Source organism: Vanacampus margaritifer, chromosome 4 (genome assembly GCF_051991255.1).
Source record: "Vanacampus margaritifer isolate UIUO_Vmar chromosome 4, RoL_Vmar_1.0, whole genome shotgun sequence".
Classification (NCBI taxonomy): Eukaryota; Metazoa; Chordata; class Actinopteri; order Syngnathiformes; family Syngnathidae; genus Vanacampus; species Vanacampus margaritifer.
Window position 1 is genome coordinate 27,090,782 of NC_135435.1, and position 23,791 is coordinate 27,114,572.

Below are 23,791 nucleotides of genomic sequence, written 5' to 3' on the forward strand. Positions count from 1 at the left end.
TTATTATCCACAAACTCACCACATCAATTTACCGAGGGCTTGCGGTGGTATTTACGAGGGTGTTGGTGTTTTTGAAGTGCATAAAGGGCACGGAGTGCGTCTTGTAATGAGAAGTCGTGATGGAGGATAACGCCCGATATTCCTCTCATAAATTGTTTTCGTCTTTGCAGTTGCTCTGTTTGACAGAAAAAGAAGTTGGCTTCCTTTTCACTGCAAAAATGTATCCTTATCAAGGACGTGTATCGCAACTTGTATTAATGGGGATCAATGTGATTCAAGTGAAAGAGTGTGCGTGTAGAAGCACAAATTCTGTGATCTGTCTTTGTGAAATGGTTTAAAATTGAGCCGTAGAGCGCCGAGCCCAAACAATATACTGTAGATAGTGTTTTGGTGAATATAAATAGATGTAAGGGCTCTTTTACCCTTGCACTCTAATACAATTGGCTACACAAAGAAAAGGGAGATGCAGTGTGGGAGCGTGAAGCCCATCAAAAATGAAGGGAGAGGCGACGTGATCAGTCAGCTATAAAATTCAGACCAAGTGCTTTTTACATTCTCCCGCTGTCAAAGATTGCTGATATAACATGACACCCAAATGTTAAACATTGCTGCTGTATTGAATGCATTTCACTGTGAACTGCCATTCATTCGCTTTTGTTGGCGAGCCAAGCAATCACCACCAAAAAACGTACTGTCTCTAAAATCTCCTTGTAGTCGAATTTAACATCAAACTCAGGTAGCATTGTTGCATTTGATAGCAAAACATGAAGTCGATCCATCATCGGCATTTAATAACTTGAATTGCGTTACACTGCCTTATAATACAGTAAGTACAGGGAGTGTTAGTTTAAAAATATATTCTGATACTGATACCTGTTTTAAAATGTAGTTTATTCGTAATTTTTAAAAAAATCTGAATTTTGATTAATCACGATTAATCGCTTAATTAAAAAGGCTTTTTATCAACATTTTTACCTGTTATGTGTTAAATATTTCGACATTTAATGTTATGCGAACATCTTTGACATGTTTTGATCCACTGCACACGCTCATCTTCCTCTTTTTCTAATCAGTTAATTACTTGCATAATTAACTCATTCACTGCCATTGATGGCTATAGGCGTCAAAAATTCATTTGAACTATTTCTATTATTTTTAATTTTTTTCCCCACTTTTGTTAACAAGAGTATGAAAACCTAGGAAAAAAATGATAGTACATTAAGAACAGATATTAAGTTGGTAATTAATCGTGAGTTAACTATTGAAGTCATGCGATTAATTACAATTAAAAATTTTAATCGCTTGATGCAATTTCAAAAGAAAAAAGACAAGATTATTAAAAATTAGGGGCGTCAATTAATCGCATGACTTCACTAGTTAACTCACAATTAATCACAAATTTTATATCTGTTCTAAATGTACAACATATTTTTTCTAGGTTTCCATACTCTTTTTAACAAAAGTGGGGAAAAAATGTTAAACTAATAGAAATAGTTCAAATAATTTTTGGACGTCTATAGCCGTCAATGGCAGTGAATGAGTTGAAAATGGCGAGAAAAAAAAATGACCCCAGTAGTTTGACATGAACAAATATTCAAATGTGCTACCTTTTAACGTAACCATCCACTGTCAAGCTAAAGGATCATCTGTGGTCAAAATTAATTGTGTGATTAATCTGCGTTAATACATGATTAATGCAATATTTTTTTGTGATTAATCAATGAGTTAACGCTTTAACTTTGACATCACTATTAGTAGCATAATCAAAGTACCATAGTATTAAAGTAATGTAAATGGATCACTTTGAATTACTCCAATACTAAATGTTCTAGTGAAGATGAAATAAAAATGTATACGATACAATTATTTTGTGTTGTTATTTTACATCCATTTCAATAAACCTGTCAGTGCAGGTACTGTAAATGCTCCATTTACTGCTAAGGTATTTCTCTCCAATAAAATGCGATTCGATACACATCTAGATATATTTCAAAGTGGAACGATTCGATTTGGTCCGATTCGATGCACTTGCATCTTTTAAACAAACAAACAAAAAAAAACAACCAAAACATATTCCGGTTCAAACCGGTGTTTGTTAGACCCGTAATAGATAGATAGGCACTCCAAATTGTTGTGCCCGAAATATTTTGGAGGTCAAAACTGCCATCTTTCATCAAGTCACGTGAGACCTCAAGAGTATTTCATGAGATTTGTATTGTTTTTTTTTGCTGTTGATGCTGATGTTTGAATTTTGCCATATAACCAGTACTCCGCTTTAAAAAACACATTTTCCCACATCTTACTAATAAAAGTGCCCTTATATACAAGATGTATCTATAAACCACTTGCACTTAAGATTATAAAAATAACAGTGTACAGAAATCTTGCGATTTGGAGATTGTTTTTACCAGCAGAAACATTTTAATCTTTCAGTTGCTGTAATGCTGAGCGACAAGAGCACTGAGGAAAGTGAACAAATATGTACAAACAGTCTCACAGAGGGTGATTAGACAGAATTTTGGTCCCTTTTGTTTACTTGTTATGACTCTGCAGTGTCTTCTCTGAGATTTAGGAACAGTTTATGCAACTGGAGAAAGAACAGATGTGGCTCCTTGTTTCTGCCAGCTGTGCGAAAATAATGAGAGCTGAGCAGACAAAAACGACACACTTGCTCACGTGTTGCAGCTGTTAGCTGTAAACTTCAAATTGATGCATGTAATCACACCTTGCATGCTAACCAACAAGCATACATCCCTGTTAACCTTTACTTTAATGTTTGTAGTTAAATGTACTCTCAGGTAACTGTTCTCCAACGCTTTGAGCACATTTCATAGCTGGTTGAACTGAAGCCCTGTTTTTTTCCGTAGCTATAATACAGTATATCGCTTCTCAGAAAATAACTTATAGTACTTGTGTCGCCAGCCTCTTACGGATTTGAAATCCAAGAATCCAGTCACATCCCTGGATTAATTTTCATAATCACTGAATGTGCATGTCACCAAGCAGCAATCTGCCGCTGCGGTGTAAAAGTGCTTACATTCAACTACTGGAAGTATTCCCATTACTTAGATTCTGTCGGGCAGAAAGATTACACGATGATGACAAGACTGTTTCCCCTGCAAAATAAAAAGTGTAAAAACCATGACATGGCTTTTAGCACTCTGTCAGTACATCTGGGATTGAGTGTGAAGTTACTCCCTACCAAATATGAGCACGCAGAAGGTAACGTTTATGGATTCAAATCCAGATTTTGTGACATTTGCAGATTTCATATAAATAAATTAAATAAATATTATATATAATAGAAATATTATATATAATATATATAAATTGCATGCAAATACAAATAAATATGATTCATTTAAGATTAAGATACTGGGTTCAATTAAACTTGGTATGTTTTCGCCATTATGTGCTCTTGATTTTTTGGGCGTGGCTTAAAAAGCGCCTTTGTTCTAATCAGTGGTTGTCCTTTACAATCAAGAGTAACAAAATTATTTTTACCAAGCCCATTTTCCCCCAATACAGTGTGCATTTGGCTAGTTAATGTTAACATTTTTACGGTTTCATTTCATATTTGAACTGTTTTGAATTTAGTTGTAGATGTAGGTGTAATTATGTTAACTCAATATAGCTTGATGAGTAGTGCTTTTGCTATTTTTGTTATCTTTGATTCTCTTGCCTGGAAACTGAGAAAGTTAATAAGTTTATTTTATTTATCTAAAGAAGACTTTCTGTCCGTCAGAAATCCGGTTTTCAAAGTTCAAGGACGAGCTAGGATACTGAAAGAAAGTCTAATCTGATTTTTGCACTTGAAGGGAGGGGAGAGGCGTTTTCCTGTAAAACACTGTTTTTAATAAATGTGCCGTGTCTTCAAGAGAAGACACACATTTGGACAGAAACACTGCTTGGGTGAATTCAATTGTGTGATCAGAAATTTCTGAATAAACCTTGCAAGGAAACCTCTTCACAAGAATCTCAACTCTGATTTATTTAAACACGCAAAAGAGAACAAAAATACATGTTTTCTTACACTAGCTATGGCTTCTATGCTATGCTATTCTATGCTATGCTAGCTATGCGTTTTCCCTATACTGTATGCCACAATATAAACTTATACAGAAAAGCTTGTTGACGTTATTTAAATTCCCAAGCGAGGATTTGAAAGAAGCATGTTAGCTCGCGAGCTAGCTTGTGGCTACCGCTTCTCGTTGCAATATGTTAAGACCCAGTGGGATATCTTCCAACCACCGGAGGTTTCAAGTGGATGTATTCTCACGGTTCAAACTTGTACAGGCCGTATCTCACTGAGCGGCGAAGAATTGTGAGGGAGTGTCCGCGTAGCGAATGGATTTCTGCTAGCTAGCGCTTAGCTAACCTGGGTATTTTGTCTCTGCCAGCGTGCAAGCGGCCAAACTACTTTTGTATGTCACTGGCCAAGAATGAAGTAACAAAGTTGAAGGCGTTCATAGACTGTCTAGCTGTGTTTCATTGACTGCTTAAGAATTTAACGCTTCAATGTGTTGTGCACAATTATAGCAGGGTTTACCATGACACGTGCTCCTCCCACTTACATACTAGTAGACATAATTTCCAAGGTTTAATGTATGTTTCCAGGGAAAAAAAATGGAAACTGTTATTTTGGGCGTTTTTATCAATAGAACATTCGTTTGATGTCATACTGATTTCACAACATGCTGATGAATAAGTTATCCAGTGACGCACATGACAAGCGGTGTAGAAAACTCATTACAATCTATTTGTGCTTCTTCTTGCACTAAAATCAAAAACAATTCCACTGTGCAAAAAAAAAAAAAGCTCAATTATTGCTCAAGTGTTGACTTTCATCCCGACATTTTTTTATTTGCCCCACTATTTGAGAGTAGTGTTTATCAAGTTTGGTTGTGTATTTACAGAACTCGCCATGAATTCATAATCAGCCTCTCAATGTTTGCCTTTGCATCTCCGTGAGGCAGGTGTTGAAATTTGGATAAGCTTGGTCAATGATTGAAGATGGCAAAGATGTCTAAGCCTCTTAAATTTCATGCCAGGGGAAAAAAAATGTTTGTCATCAGAATGACAGTTTGCATAATCTGCTGTGGATTGAGACCAAAAGTATTACTACACGGGATTCAGAAGGATATTTCTTTTCTGCATTCTGAAATGAAACTTTCCAGTGGGATGAACATTGGACAAGTATGTCCCGCAGTGTAAAAGAAAATAGCGCAATTTCTAATGCTTGCGTGTTGATGACTTGTGTCATGAAATCACTGATTAGTCTTTTATTGTCTGCCCTTGCTTCTTACCACATCTGCTTAATCCTGGACATTATTGCCCTTATGGGACATTAACATCTTAAATAAAAAAAATAAAAAAATCCCTCTGTCTGTGACCATCTGGTTTTACGAGGCCATTGTACCTCCTAGATAGCCAACTTTTCCATTTGTCCTTATTACCTTCCATAAAAGTCCAGTATTTAAGGGGCGTTATAAAAGTTCCATTGCTATTTGACGGCGTCTGATATCTGGTTGGCATTAACCACTTGCATGATGCAGTAGTCCATTTGCACATGAAGCCACTCACCATTGCAGGCAAATTATCGATATAATATAACACTTCTTTTACTGCTTTCCTCCGCTATAATAATGGCTGTGTGGAGGAGGGTGAGGTGATTTGGAGATCTGTGTAGCACATTTTTAGCTTGCCCACGTTTTAGCAACCTGTACCGTCAAATGAGTTATTTTAGGCCAAAATAAATAATACTTTGAGATTCATTTTCAGATTTATTTTTCTTAATTTTTTTTGGGTGGCGTTCTTCATATTTTCACACATGCAACATTTCTGACATTTTTGGAAATTATATAGACATACAGACGCTCCCCTACTTACGAACATTCGAGTTACGAACAACGGTACATACGAACATGTCTGCGCGCATGTCAAAAAATGTTCGGAAAGAGATGCTGTAAGTTAGATTTTGTATTGCGCACCTTTTTCCGAGTACTGTAGTGCTTCTTTCCGCCGCTAATACCGACGCTTGGCGCTGTGAGAGCTCACCCAGCATTGGAGGCTCAGCAACGTGTCGAGGAGGAGGAAGAAGAAGAAACGCCTGTCGCTCATAGATAAAACCATCGCACTCTTCGAGCAGCAAGACCCAAATATTGAACGTTGCACAAAGGTTGCAAATCAATTGAATGATGCCATACAGTGCTACCGCATCATTTATGATGAGAAAAGAAGAAAACTGTGCAATCGTCGTTAGATCGCTTCTTTCGGCCAGTTTCTAGTAAATCCTCCAAGGAAGATACTCATCAACCCTCATCTTCATCTCCGCGACCCTCAACTTCTTCCTACATTGAAGTTACGGAGGAGGAAGTAACTTTTGAAGCCCATTCCAGCGACGACGAAGAACCTCTCATGATATAAAATCCTCCTCTTCCTCCTCCTCCATCAAATCCTTAAGCATCGAGTACATCTTCCAAAAGTAAGTTAAACTTCATTTTATTTATCTAATTACGTACATGTACATACTGTGTGTGTCTCTCGCTCTCTCTCTCTAACATACGTAGTACAGTACTGTACGTATTCTCTTTAACTCTTTGACTGCCAAAAACGTTAAATAACGTTTAGTAAAATCCTATGGAGGGAGTGCCAAAGACGTTAAAAGATGTTTTTTTCAAAACAGAGATGAAACTAACCATTTTCTATTGTTGATTACTGAAAAACGGAATACGGTAGAAACAAACTTTTTTTTCTGATGAAAGATGAGAGTCCAATCTTTCATTTGGTATTAGGTGTGTTTCCATAGTCCAAACACATAATTTTCTGTGAACCTTGAAAGATCAGTCAAAAATGCTTAAATCGGCTGGCACCCACGGCATCCCTTTTCTGAAAACGTCTGGCAGTCAAAGAGTTAAACATAAATTATAATACAAAATATAGCACTGAAGCAACTTACGAACAAATTCACCTTACGAACGATCGCTCGGAACGTAACTCGTTCGTAAGTTGGGGAGCGTCTGTACTAATATTCTGCTACTTTTCTTCCTTTTTTGGACACTTTATGGCTAGTTTTGGAATTTTTTTTCAAATATCATCAGCTTTGAAGTTCTAATAAAAAAAAAAAGAAAACAAGTTTGCCTCAGCCATATACTATATTGCATTTAGCCACCTTTGTTAGTGTTTATCTGTAATTAATCCATCCCAGCAATATGACTGAGCTCTGACAACTCGGTAATTACAGATTCCTGTCACAAAAGCGCAATTACCTGCTGACCATTTCACAGATCCTATTAATTCCCGCCAGTATTTTACTGAAACAACTCTGCCTGGAAAATTCCATGTTGATGCGCTTTGGGCTTAGGGCTTTTGTGTAATTGGAACAAACACGCCAGTCGGGGTGTTATGGGATCAATCTTTGCCAGAAGATTCAGCGAGTGTTGTTGTATCTGTGCTGTCGCTGCTGTCATTAAAGCTTCACAGTTCTTTATATGGTATACATATTAAACGATCAAACCTTTCCGAGTCATGTAACTTTAAAAACGTTATCTGTTAATAACCTTATTTAATTTCCAAGTCATGCATAAATAGAATCAACATGCGTGTGGAATGGCTTAAATATCGAGAGCATTTTTTACTCCGCAGAATATAAATTGATTGATGTACTCCACTATGGCTTGTTTTCGGTGTGATGCACGAGTGATTTGCCTTAATAAGGATTCCCCCGAGAGGACAGAAAATAAGAGCGCTTTTACCAAAATTGACACATCTTTCCTCACAGGCCGGTCCAAACACACAAATGGCCTTTCACTTGTATAGCGCTTTTCTACCTTTAAGGCACTCAAAGAGCTTTTAACAATGGCTCCTCATTCAAACTATTGATGACACATTAGGAGCAACTTGGGGTTCAGTATCTTGCTCAAAGACACTTTGACACGGTCACAAGGAAGGGCTCGGCATTAAATCAACAATCTTCATTTTGGGAGTCTATCACCTGAGCCATGCCACTCCAAATTAAATAGGAGGATGCTGTATTTATAAAAGTCGTTATTCCTTGTTGGGGTACTTCATGAAATGCTGTTAATGTAAAACAAAACGAAACACACATTGCAAAAAGGACAGGAAAAAAAATTAAGAAAAAATATATAGTAATACAATTATTACTTCAGATAAGCAAAATTATGTGCCAACAGAAACAAGAACATTTTACCTGTAAGATTTTGAAAAATGAGAATATAATACTAGGCCCATATCATCCACAGCGGTCTTGAAAATAGTATTTTTAGACAAAAAAACAATTAATATTGACTTTTTTTCAAGCTGTAATAAATAGAACTATTTTCTTAAAATACATAAATATTTTTTTTAATGCATGGATAACTTAACCTGAGTGTCAAGCAGGGAGGTAATAGATCCAGTTTTTATTGTCTTTGATATGACCCAGCCAGGGATTGAACCCACAACCTCCAAGTCTGAGGTTCTACCACGAGACCACTGAGCCGTTACTGGATCAAGGAAAAATTAGCTTAGTAAATATAACGAAACAAACCACTTTAGCTATATAGTACTTTTTGTCTGATTGTTTTCATACTTGTAATTTTCAATTTATCTTTTTTACTAGATTATGCAAAATCTTAAAATAAGGAAATTCAATTGATGAAACCCGCGTTCAGGGCCTTTGATGTTGGTTAGTTGTCATCTTAAAATGTGGCAAATGGTGGTTTTAAGCTAATAATAATAATAAGATAATTAAGTAATAAGTATCTTAAAATAAGCACACTGATCTTGTCTGCCAATCTCATTTGAAGTCAAAATAACTTGTCAAAGCAAAATAAGCACATTTTGGTTAAATTTAAGAAATTACATCTTACTTAAGATTTTAGTTTTCATTTTAGTTATTTCCTTATAACTGTTATAAGGAAATGATAACTTGTTCTCACACTGGGCCCCATGGCTGATATTATACACTGAAGTGCACACGTTCGACAGTTGTGCATGAAGAATTCCGTTCCCTCTGCACTATGGAAGTGAACTATCCTGCCACCAGCCTCTGCTCGGGACCGAGCTCAAGTGCTGCGGGTCTCGGCAGTGACAAGCGGAAGGCAGGTATCACCTTCTGCTCTGCTAACCGCAGGCCTGCTTTGTTTCTCACTCAGCCATCCATGAAGACTGTGCATTTTAGAACTCGTCCATCTCCCGAGTCACGGAAGTCCTCTCTCCATTACATTTTGATGAGGCATCACTCCGGAAATTAGAAAACAAGAGGTAGTAGACTGTTTGGAAACAGTAGACTGCTTCACCATCAATGCTTGGATGCCTAAAAGGGAGAGAAACGTTTTTTTAGCTGACAACAAACTGACAACGTTCAATTTAAAATATTGGTCAGTCAGTTTAGGAAGGCCAAAAAGTCAAGTCAAATTAAACATACGTACTTTGCACTGTAAAAGAAAACTTTACCCAATAAATGTAGAGTAACAATTTGCAGCCACTTTATATCGTGATATATGTTGGTTAAATATTACATTAATTCAGTATTTATTAAATACTTATTTACTTTGGCTATTGGGTTTACCTAACATTTCTGGTTGCATTCTACAACCAATTACTAATCATAATTGAGTACAATAGAATCACAATTTATTACTCAAAATTAATTGATATTCGTTATTAGCCTTTACTCATTCAGCAAAAGTAATCGCTATTCAAAAATCCACTTTTAAAGAAGATGGTGTTTGTTCTGGAATGCTGGTCATCGTCTGATTTCTGGAGATTTTGTTTACAAAGACTACAATGGAATCCGAAACCATCTGTTTCACTAACAAACTGTGTATTAAAAATAAAATTACCCAAAAAGAAAGAAAGATTTTTTTTTAGAGCTTTTCTTTAAAAAAAGAAATAATCCACATTAAAGCACTTCATGATGCCATCTCCGTCTTTCTCGAAAAGTCCATCCATCATCCACCGCTTATCCGGAGTCGGGTCGCAGGGCAGCAGCTTTAGCAAGAAAGCCCAGACGTCCCTCTCCCCCAGCCACTTCAGCCAGCTCCTCCGACGGGATCCCAAGGCGTTCCCAGGCCAGCCGAGAGACGTAGTCTCTCCAGCGTGTCCTGGGTCGTCCCCGGGGGCCGCCCGCCGGTGGGACATGCCCGGAACACCTCTCCAGGGAGGCGTCCAGGAGGCATCCGAACCAGATGCCCGAGCCACCTCAACTGGTTCCTCTCAACGCGGAGTAGCGGCCCTGCTTAAGCTTTTCTATAAAAAAAAGAAACAATCCACATTAAAGCACTTCATGATGCCATCTCCGTCTTTATGGAAAAGTCCATCCATCATCCACCGCTTATCCGGGGTCGGGTCGCAGGGCAGCAGCTTTAGCAAGAAAGCCCAGACGTCCCTCTCCCCCAGCCACTTCAGCCAGCTCCTCCGACGGGATCCCAAGGCGTTCCCAGGCCAGCCAAGAGACGTAGTCTCTCCATGCGTGTCCTGGGTCGTCCCCGGGGGCCGCCCGCCGGTGGGACATTCCCGGAACACCTCTCCAGGGAGGCGTCCAGGAGGCAGCCGAACCAGATGCCCGAGCCACCTCAACTGGTTCCTCTCAACGCGGAGTAGCGGCCCTGCTTAAGCTTTTCTATAAAAAAAAGAAACAATCCACATTAAAGCACTTCATGATGCCATCTCCGTCTTTATGGAAAAGTGGTCCAATAAATTTGCTCAGCACTCCATGTGCTAGTGTGTGCATGCATGCACTTTTTGCATATTGAATATACTAAAGTGTCGGCTCCTTTCGTAGTGTAAAAACCATCATCAAAATAAACGTTTCCTCCCTCCAGCTTCTGGGTTGCATCACGGCCCACTAAATAGATAAACTGTAATCAAGGTTAAAAAAGGTGACTTTGTTGCATAGGATTATATTTTCGGACAACTGGCAGCAACATACGAGATTAACAACCTTGGAAATTGCTTTTTTTTATTATTATTATTTTTTTATTAAAAGACTGTGAACTCTGACCTAATAAGAGTTACTTATCAGGGTTTTTGCACAAGCAGTTGTGTTCAGTGATTAAACAAATTCTGTCGGGCGGGTTAATCGGGAAATGTCAGGTCATATTTTAGACAAAAAAAAAAGACATCCAGCCATCCATCTTCTTCCGCTCATCTAGGGTTGGGTTTCATACGTTACCTCTCCCCAGCCACTTTGTCCAGCTCTTCAAGGGGTATCTTCACCAAGACAGACTGATAAAGACTCCACATTATTGTTCATCTCTTGCTCCATTCTTCTGTCACTCGTGAACAAGGATCCTTACATACGTGAAATCTTCCTCTTGGGGGCAGGATCTCATCTCCGACCTGGAGAAGGTGCTCCAATGTTTTCCAATTGAGTGCCATGATTCTCATCCCAACCGCTTCATGAAACCAACAGTATCTTATCATCACTTTCACTCTCCTTTCTTTTCTTTGGTCCTTCCTCGGTTCTCCTGACGGCCTCACGACTCTGGCTGGAAGTGTTCGGTTTAGGTGAACGGTATGGGATTTTTTTAAAATAGGTTTTAGGTGAACTAATGAATACGCACGCACGCACGTACACATACTCACCCACATACAAAATAAAAATTAAAAAAAAAATAAATAAAAAAATAAAAAAATAAATAAATAAAATAAAATAAAAAATAAAATAAAAAAATATATAAAAAAGAGAGAGATCAATGATGATGACATGTCAAATCGGTAAAATTACCGAATGAACAATACTGAGCTCTCCAGGAAAAAAAAAAAAAAGTAAAGCAGAGATGTAATACTGAGGTCATCAAAATGGACCCTGCCTAATTGTCCTTGCTGGGCCTAGAAATTCTGTCCAAAATTGGTGACTGAAGACAACCTTGGCAGAGTCAAACCCTCTCTGGAAACTAATCGAACTTACTGTTGACCAAAGTCTGACACCAGTCATACAGAAAGGATTGTGATACCCTTATTGTTGGAACAGACCCTGCAGTCCCCCTTGTCAAAAAGGTGTACGAGATTCACGTTACAGTCCAATGACTGGAGAATTGTTGGCTTTTCCTACACACCTTGATCTATTTCGGACCCTATTACTGGGGGGGAAATTCACTCTCAACACATCTCAGACAGAAGGATAATTGTATAGTGTATTGTGTTTGGCACTTGATGTCTTTGGTCGGGAAGGGACAAAATCGGGTCAAAAACAGCCAAATCATTATAAAAAAGAATTTTTTAAAATATAAAAGGGGGTTCATTGGATGTCAAGAAGTATTTTCCAAAGCAAGTCTTTTCTTGACGATTTTGCCATTTTTCAACATTTCCGCCTTCAGTCCTTTTTAGAAACACTCGGCAAACACGAGTGTCTTTTCTTTTCTTTTTGAGAGATCTTGTAATTAGTGATGTGAAAATGAAGCTTCACGAAGCACTTGCAATATATTTTTACTCCCCTAGATGGTGCCCAGGGCAGCACGGTGGCTGACTGGTTAGCACGTCCGCCTCCCAGTGCAGAGGACGTGAGATCGAGTCCGGGCTTCGGCCTTCCTGGGTGGAGTTTGCATGTTCTCCCCGTGCTTGCGTGGGTTTTCACCGGGTACTCCGGTTTCCTCCCACATTCCAAAGACATGCATGGCAGGTTAATTGAACACTCCAAATTGTCCCTAGGTGTGATTGTGAGTGTGGTTGTTTGTCTCTGTGTGCCCTGCGATTGGCTGGCAACCAGTTCAGGGTGTACCCCGCCTACTGCCCGAAGCCAGCTGGGATAGGCTCCAGCACCCCCCGCGACCCTTGTGAGGAAAAGCGGCCAAGAAAATGGATGGATGGATAGATGGTGCCCTTGGTGCAAAAATGAAGGCTAATGCAATGGAAACCGATCACATTTCCACCGCATCTTTAAACCCTAGAGTGCCATTTAAAAGTGCTTCATGAAGCTTCATTTTCTCATCACTACTTGTAATCGTGAGATTTCTGCCTCGGGTTTCGGTTGGTGGACAGAATCTTTGTGTGCGTGGTTATTTTGTGTCGGATTATCAGAGCACACCACACACAGCGCCACCAAAAGTGTTAATGCCGTAAATATCTTTGTGCGTAGCCTCTGTAACAGATAAACAATCTTTCAAGATTAAATTTTTTTTTTACAGTGTATGATTTTTTCCTTTTTACACCACAGCAATGTATTTGAAATAAATCAACACAAAAACATTTTTATTTATTTTTTTTAAATGTATTATTATTATTTTTTTTAAAAAAGGAGAGCAATGATGATGTCAAATCGAATGAACAATACTGAGTTCTCCTGGAAAAAAAAAAAAGAAATAAATCAACACCATGTGATTGGAGTGTTACCATTTGGATTTTATTTTCGAGGTAACAAAAATATGGCGTTAAGCATTAACTCTTTGACTGCCAGATGTTTTCAAAAAAGGGCTGCCGTGGGTGCCAGCCGATTTAAGCATTTTTGACTGATCTTTCAAGGTCCACAGAAAATTATTTCTTTGGACTATGGAAAGACACATACTACCAAATGAAAGATTGGACTCTCATCTTTCATCAGAAAAAAAAGTTTGTTTCTACCTTATTCCGTTTTTCAGTAATCAACAATAGAAAATGGTTAGTTTCACCTCTGTTTTGAAATAAACGTCTTTTAACGTCTTTGGCACTCCTCCATATGATTTTACTAAACGTTATATAACGTTTTTGGCAGTCAAAGAGTTAAGAATTAGCCATATGTTATGCCGTTATGCTAATGTATATGTAATGCATCTATGCCTCATTTTAAGGAGTGTGTCAGTCAACATCAAACAGTTTTTCTCAGCTCCTTCCCAGATGCATTTGTTAAAACAAACTCTTCCTTCTGAAAGCCGTCCGGCCAGCGAGTTAGAAAGGAACATCAAAAATACATCCATACAACCCAGACATTATGACAGAATTTGAATTCTACCAGCCATATTTTCTTTTAAATAAATCAGACACCTTGCTTCCTGCGCTTTATTTATTCATGTAGTCTTCTCTTGACCCCAACTGGCTTCAAATCACTCTCGTTTGTTAGCGACTACCAACTCGCCACAGATTTTTTTGTCTTTGCTGCTTTTGTGTTTCATCAGACCTGTATACACAACAGCTCTCCCTTGATCTATTCATTGTGTTTTATTATACATGTCAGCGTGAGATGCGTGTCGATTGCGCCAGCTACCAATGTTCTAGTTATCTCAGCTGGAAAGAGACCGAGACCTTGGGGGGGGGTGAACTGAAGTCTTATTACCAAGTAATAACAGCATTGAACTGCTTTCAAATAAGCATTAATGTGGCCTATAGAAACGGCAAGTGAGGCGTACTCACTGTACTGCGGTTGAACGGATTTACATTCAAGTGTGATCCTAAAGAGGAGCTCAACCCGGTGAAATTACCGAATGAACAATATTGAGCTCTACAGAAAAAAAAAAAAGAGGAGCTCAACCCCGTATGGAACGCGACAGCTACGGAATAGCAGCGAAACGCATCGTGCGTGTGCTGAGGCACGTGAGTCATGATTCTTTCACAGTGCAAATCCCCGTTCAGCCCCAGGATGTAACGGCAATTGGATGACATCATCGCTTGTGTGCGCGCCTTTCTGATTATGAAAGACTTTTAATATTGATACCCAAAAGAGGGTCGGCTTCATTTATGTTGTCAGACTGTCACGTCAACGTTTTCTTGTGTTCACAGCTACACTCTGCGCGTGGTGGGGAGCGGCGTCAAGGCTCAAGCGGCCAACCCCGAGGTCAAAGTGAAAACGGCCGACTCGGCGATCCATCAAATCATAGACAAGCTGAAGCATATCAATCAGGTGGGATTCGTCACTTGATGTGTGTTGGTGTTTTTTTTGCTTTGAAGTTTTGGTATTATAACGTACGACTGATAAAAAAAATCAAAAGGAAGTGATGAACGAAAGTTGAGAAGAAATGGTGCTAATTCTGCGTCATTTCTGAATCCTCTCAGCTATCTGTGCCCCACCCCCCCCCCCCCATCATGACTAAAAATAGGATCATTTTCCTACTATAAAATTGCTGTACGTGCGCCTCTGTGAAGCTTATACTCCTTTCACACTCTTTGACAGTAACAGCGCCACTGCCTGGTCGGTGCTGGATTTCACTTTCCTTTCTTTTCTTTGGTCCTTCCTCGGGTCTCCTGACGGCCTCACGACTCTGGCTGGAAGTGTTCGGTTTAGGTGAATGGTATGGGATTTTTTAATAGGTTTTAGGTGAACTAATGAATACACACACACTCACACGAACGCACACACGCACATACACATTCTCACCCACATACAAAAAAAAAAAAAGGCCAGTGCCATTATTTGTTGCCGAATTAATGTGTCTGGTCTGGTGATGTCCAAGTTCACCTCTGGGTTGTTCACCTGGTTTGTTAGTCCTTCCTTCACCACCTCTGGGAAATACCTAAATAAAATAACAGAACAGATTTTTGGCAAATCTAGTATCAGGTTTAATTGAAAGGTCGGTTATTGGTCGTTAACTAGAAAGCAACAACTGTGTTCGGATTAGGTGAACGGTATGGGATTTTTTAATAGGTTTTAGGTGACCTAATGTATACACACTCACACACATACTCACCCACATCCAAAAAATAATAATAGTAATGAATAATAAATGAAAAAGAAAAAAAAGAGCAATGATGATGACATGTCAAATCGGTAAAATTGCCAAATGAACAATACTGAGCTATCCAGAAAAAAAATAAAAAAAATAAAAATAAAGCAATAAAAAGTTCATTTTGGCTCTCACACCTAAAAAAAAAAAGAGAAAAATAAAAAAAAAGAGAGCAATGATGATGACATGTCAAATCGGTAAAATTACCAAATGAACAATACTGAGCTCTCCAGAAAAAAATAAAAAAAAATAAAAATAAAGCAATAAAAAGTTAATTTTGGCTCTCACACCTAAAAAAAATAAATAAAAAAAGAAAAAAAAAGAGCAATGATGATGACATGTCAAATCGGTAAAATTACCGAATGAACAATACTGAGCTCTCCTGAAAAAAAAAAAGATTTTTGATTTTGAAAAAATACATTTATTTTGCCGCTCTTATTTACATTATTTTACAACACACAGCTCGGCAAGAGCAATTCAATAAATAGATAAAAAAAATAAAATGCAAGAAAAAGAAGAAGAAGAAAAAAAGAAGAGCGCCACTGCCACCTACTGTAGTGGATGTGCAATTACACACAAAAAAAAATCATGTACCCTGGGGACATATGCACCAAAAATTGAATTTCACTTGTCTAGTGCTTTTCCACTTATTTAATTAAGACATTCAAAGTGGCCAGGGATGAGGATTGAACCCACAACCTCCGAGTTGGGAGATGACCACTCTACCACTGAGCAACGCAGCCCAAAGAGAAGGCTGGAAAAGCGAATTGAAAAAAATGACAGTATATGCTACGAACCGGCAACAAGATTGTCAGAATATGACATTTGCACAAAAATGCATAATATCTGCCGACCGGATCTTTGTCAATACTATTTTTTTATTTTTTTATTTTCTCCTGGAGAAAAAAAAATGTCAATACTATTTCTAATCTCAAATGATCGCGTGTAATATTTATGCGTTCTTTTTCTTGACTTTGGCCATGACCCTAAACGCAACCATAAAAATGGATCAGTATCCATTTTGATTAGCATTACCTTCACACATCTTGCTTTCATTGCTTCCCCTGTTCTGTTTGTGCGTTACAACGGCGGCATTACGGCACTTAACAGCGCTTTTCCTTCTGTTAGCTTCAACAACATCTGCCGCAGCAATCTGTGCGCAATTTTGCTGCCGCATGAGCAGCTTCACGCGCGTACGTCTGAGTTTCTTTCGTTTCCTAAGTGACAGTGCGAGGGCCAGGTCATCTCTCCTGACCTCATTCTGCCACCCTTGACCCCTCTTACCTTACTCATTTGCACCATCTGCGGATTGTCCCAACAGATAAATCGATATCATAATCCTTTCAGAGGTCGAGATCAGATTGACTGGCATTCAGTGAATGGCTTCCCGTTGCATTTTATTTTGTTTGTATTCTAGAGAGCGTATATATATATATTTTTTATTTTTTTTATTTTTTTTGTGGTAAAATGGTGAAAATGGTGAAAACTAGCAAATGAAAAATAATGGACTGAAGAATATGCATTCGTTCACCCTCCAACCAGCTTGTGCTTAATATGCCAGGAGACTGCAGCTGTGATGATGATTTCCAATTTGAAAAGGCATTAGGAGACAAAGCAGAGAAATTCTGAATGGCATTTCCTGAAAATTCAGACACATACAAGAAAAAATAAACGCACTGAAATTGTTTCAGCCAACAATTTATTTTGATTGATGTCAAAGTGCAAATGACTTTTTTACTCTAGTTTGTGCATGAAAAGGATATTTTGTCTTCAATATTAAATTATCATCGCTTGTGGCTTGACCGACCTCAATCACAGCAGGGTGTAAAAATGCTGGCGGGGGGAAGGCATGGAATAGTGTACCGGAACATCTGTACCAAATATAGACTGGAGGTCCCAGAATCAAGATGGCAGACACCACCCAAAAGGGGGTTGGGAACATATACAGCATATTCATCTGATGTTATGGTTTTGTAGTTAAAAAAAAAAAAAACAAGACAAAGGCTGAAAGGAGAGTTTCTCAAATCAAACTAGAGCAGAATTATAATTTACTGTTACTGCTGCACTAGAATCTCATGTTCATCTACGTCGCACATAAATAGGCAGACTTATATCTGGTTTGCAGAGTAATGAGCTGCATAACAAATACTGTACCCAAGTGTCACTTGTCTCTCAGAAAATATCGCTAACAAGTTCCCACATGATTCCGTTTTCAAAGAAAGCAACGTCAATTCAAATGCAATGAATCTTTTCACATGACTCTCACTCTGGAGAAAGAAGAAAATGACATGCACTGTATGTCAGGGGTCACCAACTCAGGTCCTCGAGGCGGAGCTATCAGTAATTGTTTTGCTGAACCCACACAGTCACCTGCAGCAGTAGCAGAATTAGGGGGAGGGGGGAGGGGGGGGGGAGGAGAAAACACCCACGTATAGTTTTTTATTCTCAAACCTTGACATCAGTTGTGATCTGTTCAGAAAAGGTAATAAATATAAATATGAAGTCCCTCTCCTGCATGCTTTAGATGTTTCCCTCCTCCAACACACTTGAATCGAATGATCAAGATTGTTAGAGCCTGCTGATGAGCTGATCATTTCAATCAGGTGTATTGGAGGAGGGAAACGTCTTAAGCATGCAGGAGAGGGATTTCATATTTATATTTATTACTTTTTCTGAACACATCACGACTGATGTTGTCAAGGTTTGAGAACAAAAAACTCTACGTGGATGTTTTCTCCCAATCCCCCCCCCCCCCCTCTAATTCTGCTACTGTTGCAGTCGACGGTGTGGTTTCAGCAAAAACAATTACTGATAGCGCAGCTATCATTCAAAAACCTCTGACAGAGAAACATAAATTACAGAAAGGTTGAAGTTGGGTTTGACAGCAAAAGGTCACTAATAATCTTCTTTTTAAACAACTACATTCAGAGTCGCATACACTTAAAGGGACGGTGTACAAGTTCACCACTAGATGCCGCTATGTAATCGAATGCAGCCAAAGCGCGTGCATTTCAAAATCCGCGCGCTACGGTGACTCGGAGACCGAACTTCGCAAGCCTACCACTAATTTTGCGTGAGCGAACGAGCATCTCGGCAACTTGGCAGCTGGTGTGAACTGGATTTAGCCGGAGCAGCTAACAAGAGCGGCTAGCGGGAGTGGCTAACAAGGGTGGCTAGCGGGAGAGGGCTAGAAAGATAGAAAAAAAAAAGTCAGTAAAAGCTTGTGAGAGCAAAGCAGAAGGTGATAAGCGACGGGAGTCCGAATCGTGGGCATCGCCAGGGCTAACTACGTTCGCGAAATTGTCCTTAGCTAGCCATAGCAGCAAGATGGCGGCGAAACATGTCAGTCTCCTGCCTGTTAGGACCGACATCATCTATGTAATATAATTAGTGATTACTCGACCTAGGATTTTATAACAAAATGTACGTTGATGTGACAGAACATATTTTTTATTTTATTTTCTTTTTTTTTTTTTTTTTCTTTTCCAGGAGAGCTCAGTATTGTTCATTCGATTTGACATCATCATTGCTCTCCTTTAAAAAAAAAGAAGTTTTTTTTTCTTTCTTTTTTTTAAATATATATACATATATATATATATGTATATATTTTTGTATGTGGGTGAGCATGTGCATGTGCGTGCGTGCGTGTGTGTATTCATCAGTTCACCTAAAGTCCATTAAAAAAAAAATCCCATACTAATAATATAATATAATAATAAATTGCCAAATGCAGAAACATCAATGTAAGTTATCACGATGTAGTGGCTCTCGCTAACAGACAGAATTAAGTAACCAGAATTAGGTTAAAAAATTCTTTATATTATATATATTTTTTTATAAATTATTGACATCAATAGGTTTTTTTTTTTTTTTTAGTGAATGAATTAATAGTTCACCACTAGATGGCGATAAAGATGACACATGTTGACATTTGCGATACTTTTACGGACACTGCAGTTTTGTTTTCACTGTTGCTGCAATCAAATAAATTTTTTTTTAATAAATATTCCTCTTTTAGGGTTTGTACAGTATTTTACTTAAAAAAAAAATAAAAAAAATATTGACTAGCCTTAATATGAAATGATTGCTTTCTTACCGTTCACAGTACTCGAGTCATGCCGTCAATATTATCTTTTTGATACTTGACTTGCAAAGAGCATCTCGGCATCTCATTAGCCGCCGACGAGAGTCAGCTGTTATTTAATTTCGCCGTTTAACCCCGATCACGTCGACCTCCGCTCTTCTATACTGTATGTAAATAAACAAAAGGTGAGGCAAGTGAGTTTAATCTGAGTTGAAAAGAGCTCAAGATGAACCGGGGCTTCAAAATAAGGTGCAGATCATATACTGAGCTTTTTTGTTGTAAAATGCCGACGCCATCGAATGAAATGTCAATTTATCGTTGGTAGCCGGAGGAGATATAAAAAGCCAAGTTTGTGCAGGTTAACGGCAGCCCGGTTTATGGCCGGCGAAAACATCAATTACATGTACCGGTGCACATTCTCATTCAGTTGTGCACATGAACAAGTTTGCACCATATAGTAAAATGGTGTGCGTAAATCACTTTATTTTGGACCTTATTAAAATAAGGAACATGTGTATTGGTGCATAAATGGCAGGTTGTCTGTTTGCGTTCGCAGAGAGAAATGCAAATAAACTTTGAATTATGGATGGTGGGAAATAATAAAATTCGATTACCTTTTAAATCAAAATAAGAATCATGTGTCTTTTACTCTTTATTTTTGCCTGTGACCTTGACGAACTGTCGAGCAGAAAAAAAGGTCGCCACTTTGCCTAAACTGAAATGGAAATCTATCATTACTATTCCGGCGCTGAAACAATCGGACCGAGCCGCGACGCACCAAATAGGAATGCGGTTATTGACAAATTCATCATGCAATGTGTTGGCGCAAACTCTGGATTTCATCATCTTTGCTCATCAGCAGCTCTTTCTGATGAATTATTTGTACGCTGGTCTCCTCCCCGGCTGTCCTCACTTCTTGATGTGGTGAAAGCCATCAAGAATCTATAAGCAGGTCCCGTCCCCGTGTCTCTCAATCATAATCAGGGCCAGGCAGCTTCTCACCCACTCTGCCTCTGAATTATTCACCAGTCATTGATGTGGTGGTTGACCAGCAGTTTTTCTTGTGAATTATTCATGTCTCCTCCCCCTTCCCGACAAAGATTAACACTGAGAATGCATTCACACTTTATTTGTTGTGGTCTACAAAATTACAATATCTGACAGCAACGGGCGCTATAAATCTCCGATTGAAACAGTTTTAATATTTTCACGTTTTGAAGGCGTATTTATTGCACGTTTCATGACTTCATTTGACTTTTTTTTACACCCTATAATGTAATAATCTCCAGAAAATGTAATATCATTTTCACTTGACCTGATCAAACATGTACACAATAATGGAAGTGGGCGGAGCTTACTTTGATTAACTCTCTGCAACTCTGTCAAATAATTACAACACTCCATTTAAATCAGACAAAAGTAAAAATAAAAAAAATTATAAATACACATTGGGGATTGAAACACACCAAAATTTTAACATTCCAATTTTGCTCTTTATAGATTCTCAAAACGCGAGAACTGAATTTGTCAAGTTTTATATGATCAGTTTTGATAACAAAAAAAAAATGACCCACCTAAAAATGTATGAAATCCCCAATAATCTAATAAGGTAATGTATTATTGGTAAAAATAGAATATCAATCGGGACTTTTAATGACATTATTGGCAAAATGATTACATTTTTCACCGAATTAAGTACAAAGGACACTTTTTATGCCTTTTTTTTCCCAAAGTAGACTTTTGTTTGGCTTTTTCAAGGATTTATCAATACATACTTGATCATTCCTCCATTATACAGCGATGACTATGAAGTTTTACACCTTCCGTGTACATTGGCATCTTGTCATACTCTTCATGCCCCCACACTGCACACGGTCCTAATAAACACCCTGTCAGCATTGCCTGCTGGGATGAAGAAAATGCAAAATGATGGTGCGTGTCCTGGGAGCCGACCGTCATCCTGACACTTTTCTCCTCTGACAAGCAAATATGGTCATTGTGCAACACCCCCCCCCCCCTCTCGGCCTCTCTGCTGTTTAGAAATGGCAGGATGTGGCGTGCCTAGTGTATACTAGGGGTGGGAATCTTTGAATGTCTCACAATTCGATTCAATTCCGATTTTTGGGCCTGCGATTCGATTCAGAATCGATTTTCGATTAAGAATGATTTTTTGCTTCAAAATGATTTGATTGACAATGATTTTTGCTTCAATCTATAGATGTGCAAGGAATCGTAAAGATCTACTCCAGTCTTACTCGCTAAAGCTAATTAGCGTGCTACTCGCGGCACTTTTATCCCTCTAAAGAACGGCTCCACGCTGCAAAAAAACAACTTTTATTGGAATAACTTGATTGTGACTTTTTCCTTCTACTCTCTAATGTGGCTACAACTTAACAGTGTATCAGACCGCGTGGAACCACACTGCCCCTCAGTGGCCAAATTGGGTACAACATGAACAGCGCTCCCAATAAAGGCACACACAGACAAAGGCAAAGACAAATAAAATCGATTTTGGGACATTTAAAATCGATTCTGAATCATACAAAATGAGAATCACGATTCTTATGAGAATCAATTTTTTTTGCACACCCCTAGTGTATACGTGTAATACTTCTCTGGGGGGGGGGGGGGGGGGAAACAGCGATAAAGTTAACCTGGTTGTAGAATGTAGAATATCTGCCCTACAAAATAAGCCAAAAATATATTCAGAATGATACATTTTTAATGACGGGTACCTGTCCTATTTGTGGGCTGAATGACGGTTGTCTCTGATGATGTTTTCGGTCCTGAAACAACGAGAAATGGAAGATATTTGTGCTGGAGCTGCAAGGTGCCAGTAAATGGTTGATGCTGGCTTCACAATATTACACTGCAGTTGCCAGTCTTCCATTGTCAAACCTGCCAAATCATTTACTGTGATGGAGCGGAGCCTGTCACAAATATTTCGACGGCACAGTTGTAGAGGTTCAGCCAAAGTTCTTGTGCATCGACTCTTCTTGATGTCCAAAATCAGTTTAATCGCGCACCTGTCTAAAATCAAAACATTCTAAAGTTGTTGTATGAAATCAAATCAAGGTTGGTAGCCCCTATGTAACGTCTAAAATGTACTTTTTCAGCAGTGGCGGCTTGAGCTAAGCCACATTGAAAAGCACAAATTTTTTATAATTTATAATTAATTAAATAATGATTTTTTGAGGGGTTGGTCGATGCTAACTTTTGGCCACAAAAAAAAAAGCGGATTACAGATTAATCTGCCTATTAATTTAAATGTTTTTAATTTTGTATAAAATATCTTTTTTTCCCCATAAATGTATGTAGGGTGGCTTAGCCTGTGGGGGGGGTTTAGTGGAAAGGCTGGTGGAAAGCCAGGTATATATTGCTGTTGATAAATAATAAGACCGATGTTACAATTTCTGTAAACGTTTAGAGTGCATAAAGGTGAAAAACAGTTGGGATGTCCGATGGATTTTTGTTTGAAGGGCCATAATCTGCCAAATTCATCGGCCGGGCCCTAATAAAAATCCTTAAAAAATATATGTATTAGGGGTGTCAGGCGATTAAGATTTTTAATCGTAATTAGTTAACTCACGATTAATTGCACATTTTATATCTGTTGTAAATGTTCGATAAAATAAAAATAATTTCCATCCTCTTGTTAACATAAAAGTGGAAAAAATGTTAATCTAATAGAAATATGGCTGCATCTTTTAGTCATTGATGCAGTCATTTCAGAATAATTAATAAGATTTAGTTAAAATTAAAAAGATCTACTGTACTTGTGTTGAGGTCATTTTTCTGCCACTAGATGGCATAATTGCATTTGTAAGACGTTGGTGACAGCTCAGTGCATTTTCGTTTTCATATTAAGAGCTATCTAATCTTTAACATGAAGTAACTTGTGAAATTCTGCACATTTTTAAAATTGTAAAATACAACTTGAAACCCCAGTCACCACAAATATATGTATTTTAATAATATTTATTACTATTAAATTTTGACGTGGACGTGTCTGCTGCGTTGCGAATGGAATTCCCCTACTACAGGCTTTCTATGTAAGGGGCAGTCATTAATT

The 23,791-nt window shown here is 38.4% G+C and overlaps 1 protein-coding gene across 2 annotated transcripts in view; it reads left to right on the forward strand.

The window, feature by feature from the left end:
* gpc5a (glypican 5a) overlaps window positions 1–23,791 on the forward strand; it is a 102,368-nt gene that overhangs the window by 40,612 nt on the left and 37,965 nt on the right. For both annotated transcript variants that reach the window (XM_077562676.1, XM_077562677.1), the window contains one exon: window positions 14,695–14,815. In XM_077562676.1, the coding sequence (XP_077418802.1) occupies window positions 14,695–14,815 (121 nt within the window). The remainder of the gene's footprint in view (window positions 1–14,694; window positions 14,816–23,791) is intronic.